Below are 11576 nucleotides of genomic sequence, written 5' to 3' on the forward strand. Positions count from 1 at the left end.
TAACCACCTAAAGTGCATCTACAGTACACCTTGTGAACACCATGTACAGCCCCACTGGCACTGCTAAATGTTGGGGTACAGCACACGTGTCATGCACATGATATCAAAGTGAATTTGAAGATAAAACCAAAAATAACAGGCGGATAAAAAAAAACTAGCCAATCAAGTGTAAAGCAAATGCACAGTGTTGCTTCTATTTCACTAACTTTAGTATTTTACCAATTTCGTCCATGGCCATAATAATTATTATTATGACATATTGCACTCAATGTTTCAAAAGTTAAAGATTAATTTTGAAAAATGTTTATTTTTGTTATGAAAAAGCTCAGTTTTTACTGCAAAACACAGAAAATGCAATACAACTCACACTTCAGTGACTGGAGGTGTTGTCTTTGCTTCTCCACCTTCATCAGTCTCTCTGTTGCTCTCTGTTCTTCATTCCTCCTCTTCTCCTTCACTTCCTCCAGTCTCTTTCTGTCCATCTCATTGTGACAGTTATTGTTTCCTGCTACCATCTCTTCTACCTTCTCCAGCAGCTCTGTGACCTGATCGCCTGTCCTATTCTTATTGTTGATGACATGATATCTGTTCCCACATTTTTCTACTAGAGGCCGCAATGCCTCTTCACTCTCTATGTACTTCTCAATGGTCGTGTCTCCCAGCCAATCTCCACTGGTAAACAACACCATGGTGTGACTCCAGACAACACTACCAAGAAGCTCCAGGTGTTGCTCAATATTTATTCCTTTGTCAGTTGTGAAAGAATCATCAATATCTATGACAAGTAGGACAGCATGTGGTCCTGGATGACACAGAGACACACTGAGCACTATCTCCTCATTAGTGAGCTCAGGAGTGTCTTTGAGGTTGTAATTCCTCCACCATCCTGGAGTGTCCACCACGGTGACCTGTTTGCCTGCTACTTCTCCCTGTCTCTTCACACACTGAGCTGTTCTCTTCAGGTCAAACTCCTCTCTGCCCAGGATGGTGTTTCCTGATGAACTCTTCCCAGATGTACTGTATCCCAGCAACACAACTCTGAACTGTGATATAGGAGTTGATTCTCCTGTAATGTACAATAGATTAGATTACATACAATTAGATACAATAAAGTACCACTGATTTGGATTCCATCCTGCAGCTCAGGCTGGAAATCTGCACATCTACAATATCTCTCCTGCATCCTGTCCACGTTTGCTGGGTCTAATCACAAGTTAGCTTATCCAAAAGACGCACCCAGATTGTTGGTCTGATTGGTTAAAGGACTATGCAAAAGCATACAGAGTCATTTGAACTATGTCCATTGATCACGCCTCTAGTGCAGTAGAAATAAAGCGCAGACGCCCCAGACAATCTGATGTTTGCTGAATATGACAAATTAGCCGGCTTCAGACCATCGGGCCAGCTTGGGCCAGGCTAACTTCGGGCCAAACTGGTGCTAATAGCCCGGGTCCACAAGCCTCACCTTTGCGTTCAGACTGTCAGGCCATAGGGAGGGAAAGTGAAAACCAGCGCCCCAAGTGGTTGCGTTCCTATCGAAGAGCAGCTCCAATGTCAAGTCCCATAGACCGACTTTTCAAAAAAATACTACGCAGCTATACCAGCGATCTTATCCACCAAAAATATTTTTCAATCGGCATACTGTAATAATCTACTAACTGTGAAAATATCAGACTCTATTTCGCCTTATTTAAAAAAAAACGTAATTGCTCGTTTCATTTCATAAATGGACTACAACTTCAAGTGACGTGACACCCTTCGACGACGTTACTCACCTAGCATGGTTTGTTTATTAGCCTGTTAGCTAGTTGGTTAGTTAGTAGACCAGGCCTATTCAACTAGCGGCCCGCGGGCCAGATGTGGCCCGCTTCAAATTTCCTGTGGCCCGCGTGTCTCGTCATGAGAATGAACTCGCTTTGACGGGTGTGCATAGATCTTCATATGTTTGGCGAGTAGCGCACTGTCGGCCCGCCCCTATTGGCCAGACTAATTCTTCCAGTTATCTTCACTCAGAGAACACAGCACATCACTACACAAACTGACATTTCCAAATGTGTAACTATTTTTAAATGTTATCATTAAATGTTGATTAAATTACGATTTCTTACCGCCAAAGATTCTAAACCTCGAGCGTGCGCAAATCAAAAATGTTACAATCATACCCGGTCTCAGTTCCTCCGAGCCCTCGGGAAAGTTAGTGAAGGAGCTGTGGTTTGTAGAGAATTGCCTCTTGACTTTATATTCCTTCTTTACAGCGATGGATTTGTTGCACAATAAACATGAAAGTCTCGTACTTGTTGCAGAGGGTAAAATGAACGATTCTCGTTCAATTAGACGTTTCTTTAGACAGAGCTATCTTCACACTCGTGGGAATGTTATTGTTTGTGATTTGCGCAGGCTCGAAGTTTAGAATCTTTGGCGGTAAGAAATCGTGAAATAGATAAACAGAGGCAGAGCTGGCATTACTTTTTCTTTAAATTCAATGCTTAGTATATTTGAGAGATTGGCGCTGTAGGCTACTGTGTGTGTTTGAAACACTTATGAGCCTAATTATCTTGAAGTAGGCTAGTTAAATCAACACTGCAATTCTTCCCACTGATGCATGATATGGCAGCTATCAGACATCAGGTATGAAATATATGGTTAGCCTGGGTGTTTTCAAATACTTGTATAGTTTGTGTGGCAGCCTATCACCTGTCTGAGAAGATTTTTTTATGGATATGGATAATAGGCTATGTTCTTAGTTTCTATGCCAGTGTATAAAATTCAATTGAACTGAATTTTACTCTATTGTTGGATACAATTATTTTGCGGCGTCTTATTTTATGCGGCCCCTGAAAACCCAGTGATTTTTTCATTCGGCCCTCTTGGTACTGAAGTTGAATAGCTCACACTTACTGCCAGCTCTTGTGTGAGTAGGAGCACAACACAAGTTATCCCAACATAAAGGTAATTACCACGTGGTTTACATCGCTCTCTGTTATTACAAAAATATGATAAGCAAGTTAAGCAAATTGCCGTTTTGATCAGTTGGAGATGGAGCGCCCAAACTGGTGACGTCAAATGCTACTGTAGCTAGCTACTGTAGTTCGTTATCACCATGTTACAAACAAACTCAAAACAATTAAACTGATCCTAAAAAATAAAGTATGACCACTAGAAGCAATAGAGCTGACCTACATGGATAGCATATTGAAGGCATTTAACTAACTTCCGATCGTGGGCCGAGATATATTTTTTCTAAAAGAAAATCCCATCAACTCCCGCTAGCCTCTAGGAACGCAACCACCAGGTGGCGATGAGATTACTTTCCCTCCCTATTAGCCTCTCCGCATTACACCTCGACACGCCCTCGCTTGTGAAAACGTCACCATTACCACACCTTTTCAAGCAGGATAAGCAGAAAGTCGCGTAGGCGAAGTCAGTCACCATTTATTGTCCGTTTGTATGTCACTTAGGCTAATATTAATTTCTATACAAACCAAGACGGTAGATTCTTAAAGAAACGCATGGCACAGACGTGTATCTAAATGAGTTATGTAACATAAATGACATTTTACCTGACTCGAAGAGCAGTAAACATTTGTAAGGCTGTGTGTACAATCCATAGACAGTAAAATCCGCATGGAGCTCCAGTGGAATTTTAGTTTCACGACGATGCCACGAGTTCACAGCCGAGTAGGCTAAAGAAAATATTTTGAAGCCAGTAGTAGACACTCCTGCTAAGAACCAAACGGGACTTTGTTAAAATCCACAACTCTATGGCTACTGGAAAATGTAAGGTTCATTTATTAAATGTTATTTTGAAGCATTAACAAACAGAGTTATTTTAGAATTTCCGAACGAAAGGGGCTGGAGTGCGTGAGTGAAAATGTCAGGTTGTCCCGGCAACGCGATTTCCTGTTCTAAACAAACGACCTGCATTTTCTATTGCCTCACCACGTTTCTTTCTAAATGAAAATAAATGAATTTTAAGCGGTGAAAATCACTACCATGTCCAGGCGTTTATGTATTCTTCTAGTGTACTAAAAGGAGAAGTTCGCGCTAGCATGAAAAACAAAGTTTATAATGTAACGTCAAGCTGGGCTAATCTAGGCTACTATTTAAGGATCTTTGGTATCAATAGCAGAAAACACACTGGCAGGAATAGCCTAAATTAGCGGGACGCTATGTTAGTTAGTTATATTAGTTCACTTTTTACTGTGCTACATGGTGATCTCTGGACGGAGTTAGCCTACTGACAGGCAAATATCTATGTGGATGTAATGTTATGTCTAAATTCCATGTTCAAATGTTTGTGGACTCCACACACAGCAACGGGTTGACTCCGCCTTCACCTTGACGCCGCCTCTGGCCCGACTGTAGCCCCGACTGGCCCAACGATTTTGTTGGTCCAAAAATCAGGGGCTAGTAGCCCCGATTTGGCCCGCAGTTAGCACCCGCCAAGAGGTGTGAAACCAATTAGCCCTGGCACGGCCTGGCTAGCACGGCTTTGGCCCGACGGTCTGAAAGGGGCTATTGTGTAATGGGCTGCACTTACAACACTTCTAAGTCATTGTGTCACCATACCCATACAATTGTGTGTGTGTGTGTGTGTGTGTGTGTGTGTGTATTCAATATAATATGTACATACTTTTTTTCTCCCATTAGAAAGCAGATCAGACACAATCCAACTCACGTTTCAGTGACTGAAGGTGTTGTCTTTTCTTCTCCACAGTCATCATTCTCTCTTTTGCTCTCTCATCCTCTTTCCTCATCCTTTCTTGTATTTCCTCCAGTCTCTTGCTGTCCATCTGATAGTGGCAGCTGCTGTTACCTGCAACCATTTCCTCAATCTTTTCTAGGAGATCTGTGATTTGACTGACATCAGTCCTGTTTTCATTTTTAACAACATGATATCTGTTGCAACATTTCCCAACTAGCCAACGAAGGCTCTCTCCTTCACTCTCAATGTACTGCTCAATGGTTGTGTCTCCCAGCCAGTCTCCATGGGTGAACAGCACTATGGTGTGACTCCAGACTTTCTCACTAATAAGGTCCAAGTGTTCCTGGGCTGATCTTCTCTGGTCTTCAGTAAATGATATGTCTGCTCGTATGACCAGCAGGAACACATGGGGGCCTTGGTCACACAAACCTGGACTAAGCCGAATAGCTCTTTTAGTCATTTCAGTACTATCCTCAACCTGATAATGTCTCCACCAACCAGGAGCCTCCACCACAGTGACCTGTCTGCCTGCTACTTCTCCTTGTCTCTTCACACTAACAGCAGATCTCTGTCCAGGCTGAAACTCCTCTCTGCCCAGGATGATGTTTCCTGATGAACTCTTCCCAGCATCTTTAAATCCCAGCAGCACAATTCTGAGTTCTGGAAGCAGTGCACCTCCTGCTGGAGTAAATGGAGAATTTCAGTAGAGACTTTGAAAAGGGAAGAAGCTCAGGCGATGCCTGGACTTCACTGCTCTCGGGAGCCGTAGCCTCCTCCCAGAGGGGAGCATTTAGTGAAACTTATACTACTTCAGTAAAGTAGCCTATACCTTACCTTACTTGAGTAGCTTTATTCAGAAAACACAACATAAACTTGAGTGAAACTTGAAGTCGCAAATAAATGTAAGACTGGAATAACTTGGTCATTAACAATCTGATCATCAAGTTCTGAGCCACAGACTCATTTACATTAGTATTTGTTCACTTAATTGTGAAATTTAACTCTTCTGGCTCCTTATACATGCTACCAATATATTTATTCCATAATTAACTTACCCCATCGTTGTACTGTCTTTATTTTCTCCTCTGCTCTCCTCTCTTCTTCTGCCCTCCTCTCTTCAACCTTCTGTAATATTTCTCTGTTTATTTCATAGTGACGTTCATTGTTTCCTGACACCATCTTTTCTATCTTCTCCAGCAGCTCTGAGATTTGCATATCATGCTTGCTCTTGATGTTGAGGACATGATATCTGTTCCCGCAATTATTTACAAGTGACTTTAGCATTTTCCCTTTAACCTCAAAGTGTTTTTTTTCTGCAGGAGTCTCCTGAATGAACAGAACTAGAGAGTATTTCCAGGCTCCATGGCCCAGAAGATTCAGATGGTTTGAAGTGGCATTTCTCTCTGCCTCTGTGAAGGTCATGTTCTCATGGATGACCAACAGAAAGGCATGAGGTCCTGGAGGACACAGAGTCACACTGAGAACAATCTCCTGTTTCAGGAGGTTAGGAGAATCTTCGTTAAAATGATCCCCATAACCCTTCCATCCCGGAGTGTCCACCACAGTGACCTGTCTCCCTGCTACCTCTCCCTGTCTCTTCACACACTGCAGTGTTCTCACATCAGGGTCAAACTCCTCTCTGCCCAGGATGGTGTTTCCTGCAGAACTCTTCCCAGCTTCTCTGTTCCCCAGCAGCACAATCCTCAAGTCGGAGAGATTGGTGATATCACCTGGTCAGTAGACAACACAGGAAGACTTTACACACACTGTCAAGCTTTCAGAAAACATTTTGAGCAATTGAGTAAAGATAGTAAAGAAATAATAATTGATTCACTGCCATATCAACTATTCATGACAAATGACTTTGAAAATAATTATATATACACACTTTCCATAGGGTATCAGAGTGATGGACACCTTAGGGTGTCAGAGGGTATCGGAGTGATGGACACATTAGGGGTATCAGAGGGTATCGGAGGGATGGACACATTAGGGTATCAGAGGGTATTGGAGTGATGAACACATTAGGGTATATCGGAGTGATGGACTCACCAGTAGATGATCCCCCTGAAGCCATCTCTGCAGTTTCACTCAGGTCACTCAGATGTCATGACTGCATTCACACTGAAAGAGGATAACATGGTGTTTTATTATGGGTACCTTTTGTCACAGCATTAAAGCTACATTGTGTATTTCTTGGGCTAATTCTTAGGGGAAATTCTCCCAGCAATGAGAAGGTACAGTATATCCCATACTTTGCTTTGGGGGTTTCCCGGCAGCCACGAGCACAACTCTGTCGTTCAGCAACTGACCGACGGATGCGTAAGGCAGAGCTAGAATTGCAGGCATGTCCCTCATTGCCTAATGTATTCTCAAGATGGAGGCCGAAACATGGCTGTCGCCATACAGGCGACTCGCTCGTATGTATTCTGAATGGCAGATTCTACGCTTATGAGAATACTTTGATTTGTTGGTGGAAGTAATTACACATGAATGAGCACATATTTTTGAAGAAAAAATGTGTCTTTGCAAAAAATGACACAATGTAACGTGAACAATAACATTATAGTTACATTATAGAGGAGACCGGTAGGAATTAAAGGTATGGTATGGAATTCGCTTTTTTGGCCATTTTTGCAAAATCACTTGAAATCCTATTCTTAACCCACTTACAGCCACTGAGTTGGAAGCACTGAAATGGAAATTAAACACGTCAATTTCACAGTGTCCAGGTGTCTGGCCAAGTTGATGTTAATGATGCCTTAATTGGCAGGGTAAAACATCTTCCTGTTTCTGTCTTTCCTATAGACTGAGCTGTTCCAGAGGAAGTTAGTTTACACAGTGGCGACATCTTGTGAAATAGGCTAATTGTCTAATAAGGGGAGAGAGTCCACTCTCTGGAAACTTGCGGTCTCTGGACTGGTTGCAGTTTCTCTTCTGCTTCCATGTGAGAGCTCTAGCGAGTAAGTGCAGAATGAATGGAGCTATGGATCTATGGAGCTGTAGGCTACCCCTCAAAATCCACTTTTCTCTAGAACTTTTGTCTAGAAATAGAATGTTGGCAAAGAAAATATATTGAGTATTATATTATTTATTATATTCAAGTTACTTATTTGTAAAAAGCCTTTCAAATGTTTCAATGACATCATTCATTAGCAGAATGCTAGCATGCTATGGGCAACAACGACCCAACCTGTAAGAAATCGAAAGCGCACATTCTCTTGATCCATAAAAATATATTGCAATGACACCTCCTAGGCTCCCTAAATCCATTTTCAGTAGTTCGGTATGATTGCTATTGATGACCAATAAGCTAAGTGTGTGTTTGGCATGGTACAGTAGCTGGTCGTGGTCCTGGGATGCCTGAAGTGGTTATCATAATGGAGCGATGGTTATTTGCACCCCCCGTGTATGAAAGATGAGTAAACTAGGCTAGTGAGATGGAGGAGTAGGGGTAGAAGGAGGGATAATCTTTGCACATTTTGATGGTTTGATTGTTTGTACGTGCACACACGCACACACACACACACACACACACACACACACACACACACACACACACACAGCCTCTCTTACCCTTTCTCTCTCTCTCAATCCTGTTTATCCTGTCTCCCATGTGACACTATCTTTTTGAGACATGTAAAGCCTACACCACTTCCCTGAATATCGTTTCAAGCCAAACTGTTCCAGTGAACGCTTAAACCTGTTGTTCAGCATTTTTGTTGCCATCTGCATAATAGGCTAGGCCTATAGCCCACACCCCAGATTCTTGTCCTTTCCTGTTTGTTGGTTTAATTTTATGTTGAAATATTAGTATCACAAGCATACAGTGAATGAGATGTTAGAGTTTGTTCAACTGCTACACTATATCTTTGCTTGTCACACACATGTTGAACCCTGTCACTCAAACATCTATTTTTCTGTATTTCAAATTCTCTAGATGACTTTCATTCTTGTCTGGCAATATACATACACCCATGAAAGACAGAGCTTTTAGGTTTTAAACAGCTGTGTGTACATGATGTATCCATAATGTCATAATTATGACCAAATCAGTAGGCTACCTGTGCTTCCTGATTGAAGGCATTAACTTTTGTGTGTCTTCCTGCTTGAATTGTTGTTTATTGTTGTAAAACGTGTTGTTAGAATTGCTCTTAAACGCTTAAAAATGTTTTTACCATGTTGTAAGTTGCTTTGGTTAAAAAGTGTCAGCCAAAAGTAACATCATGTAGGCCTAATGTAACATAATGTAGAATGATTGCTGTTGCTGTTGATTGCTAATGGTTCATGTTTGTACTAGCACTGAGTATTAGCATGTTGATGGTTTTTCTTCTATTGACTCTCATTCATCCAACCTTTGGTAACCGTAACAACTCTCATTTTAAAATAATGCACATGTCAGTGATATAGTGTATCCTTAACACCATGTCTATATAGAAAATATCTTACCTTCACTATATCGTTCATTCCTCAGAGTTGCAAATTCCAAAGAAGCGTTGTATATCTGCGTATGTTCCAGTGAAGAGAACCCAAACCTGTTTGACATCATGACGCTGGTATCATGTTTCAATGTAACTCATTCATTACAGTTGCATGTACAGTACAGTATGGACTTGTTCTGTATCTGCCCTATACCCCACATGTCTCAAGCACACATTTTCTTCCTTTTTTTACTGTTTCTGAGATGTTTCAAATACACACACACACACACACACACACACACTAAGAGAACAGGTGACTTCATTCACTTCTTTACACACACTACTGGTACAGTGTAGTGCAATCAAATAGCAAGTGAAAGTAAGGGGTAAGGGTGAAATACAAATATTTTCAAATGTGATGGTGGAATGTTAATCGCTTCATTGCACAAACTGGTGATGCGATCACCTATTGATTCAGTGGAGAAACACTGACCATTAATTTATGACGTGTGAAAATCGCCCTAAAAAAACAGAAACATTCGCCTGCAATAAATCACCGTCCCATCGTCGGCCGTCTGTGCATTGAGACTGAGACTGACCACGTGAACTAAAGGACATCAGCGTCATTATGGGCACATGGTAGTGTGGTAGTGTCTGTGGTGTCCCTACATCTCACCACAAAAACCTTTCATAAGACCCAGCTCTTCCAGGAGATCCTCCTCCCCTACCACCTCTTAACCTGCACTTACCATGACGTCCTTTTCTACTCCGTCTGTCTTTTATTGGACTCATTCTACTTCTAACGCAGGTATTACACTATTACTGTAGGTTCTCATTCAAACAGCACCCTCACTGTTCTCTATTCTAGTCTAGTCACTTACTACATTACTCATTATTACACTATTAGGCTTTTATTCTAACTTTTCTCTCTCTCTCACACACACACACACACACACACACACAGAACCTCAACACCATGCTGATCTGGGGTCATTCTCCCTCCATCTGGCATCGTCTGACTGACTCCAGCAGACGCACAACACTGATCTCAGGTCTGCAGTGTGTGCACTTCCACACTCATCTTTCCTCAGCAGATGGGCTGAACCAGAGCAGAGTGGCGACACTCCCATAGACCTCCAGAGGAAAAAATGGCAGCGCTTTTTCCAGTCTATTTCAGCGTTATGGGACTTTTGTAACTATTAACAGCCAATCTCTTGGTCAGTAGTCATTAGTCAATGAGTTAATTGATTATACCCTCAAGCATCCAAAAGTACATCCCACCCTCCTGCGATTCAGCCATTCAGCGCAGGTTTTTTGGAACTTTTGATCGTGTGGCGGCAACATCAGAGAGTGTCACAACTCTGTCTTTCTATGGCTCTGGGCTGGACTACAACTCCTACTACTCTGCACACACCAGCCAGTGCAGCGACTCACTACTGCCATCTAGTGTTGAGACTCAAAATGGCATCTACTACATACAGTATAAGGGGAGACAGTGTTGTGTGGGCAGATCCTTTGGGGTCCATATTGAAAGCCTTTAAAACACACACACACACACACACACACACACACACACACACAATCTCAAACCTAAGTTAAGCTTTTATTTTCACCTAAATAAATGTGTCCCTTTCACTGCAAGGATAATATTGCTCCAGAGTACTTTATATCAATATGAGATTATGGTGATATACTGTAGCATACAGTACATGCATCTTCATCCCTATTGAACAAAACTGGATGTTGTTTTATCATTATCAAATGTGGATCAGATTGAGGAACTCTTGTCACTGTGTCCAGGGGTGAGAGGTGACTCAGTTCATCATGTAGTGAGAGGTGCAATAAGCTGCCTATAGTCACTGTGTCCAGGAGTGAGAGGTGCAATAAGCTGCCTGTAGTCACTGTGTCCAGGGGTGAGAGGTGCAATAAGCTGCCTGTAGTCACTGTGTCCAGGGGTGAGAGGTGCAATAAGCTGCCTGTAGTCACTGTGTCCAGGGGTGAGAGGTGCAATAAGCTGCCTGTAGTCACTGTGTCCAGGGGTGAGAGGTGCAATAAGCTGCCTGTAGTCACTGTGTCCAGGGGTGAGAGGTGCAATAAGCTGCCTGTAGTCACTGTGTCCAGGGGTGAGAGGTGCAATAAGCTGCCTGTAGTCACTGTGTCCAGGGGTGAGAGGTGCAATAAGCTGCCTGTAGTCACTGTGTCCAGGGGTGAGAGGTGCAATAAGCTGCCTGTAGTCACTGTGTCCAGGGGTGAGAGGTGCAATATGCTGCCTATAGTCACTGTGTCCAGGGGTGAGAGGTGCAATAAGCTGCCTGTAGTCACTGTGTCCAGGGGTGAGAGGTGCAATAAGCTGCCTGTAGTCACTGTGTCCAGGGGTGAGAGGTGCAATAAGCTGCCTGTAGTCACTGTGTCCAGGGGTGAGAGGTGCAATAAGCTGCCTATAGTCACTG

At 42.5% G+C, this 11576-nt stretch overlaps 1 protein-coding gene across 7 annotated transcripts in view; it reads right to left on the reverse strand.

The window, feature by feature from the left end:
• LOC134083075 (uncharacterized) overlaps window positions 1-9231 on the reverse strand; it is a 43172-nt gene extending 33941 nt beyond the window's left edge. For 5 of the 7 annotated variants that reach the window (XM_062539235.1, XM_062539217.1, XM_062539226.1 and 2 more), the window contains exons 1-5: window positions 9155-9231; window positions 6758-6829; window positions 5761-6435; window positions 4679-5386; window positions 368-1066 (exon numbers count right to left, since the gene is read on the reverse strand). In XM_062539235.1, the coding sequence (XP_062395219.1) occupies window positions 368-1066; window positions 4679-5386; window positions 5761-6435; window positions 6758-6782 (2107 nt within the window). In that variant the 5' untranslated portion in view covers window positions 6783-6829; window positions 9155-9231. The remainder of the gene's footprint in view (window positions 1-367; window positions 1067-4678; window positions 5387-5760; window positions 6436-6757; window positions 6830-9154) is intronic. The other 2 variants (XM_062539209.1, XM_062539254.1) reach the window with 2 other exon arrangements.
• Window positions 9232-11576: the final 2345 nt, after the last annotated feature.

This window comes from Sardina pilchardus, chromosome 1 (assembly GCF_963854185.1).
Source record: "Sardina pilchardus chromosome 1, fSarPil1.1, whole genome shotgun sequence".
Classification (NCBI taxonomy): domain Eukaryota; kingdom Metazoa; phylum Chordata; class Actinopteri; order Clupeiformes; family Clupeidae; genus Sardina; species Sardina pilchardus.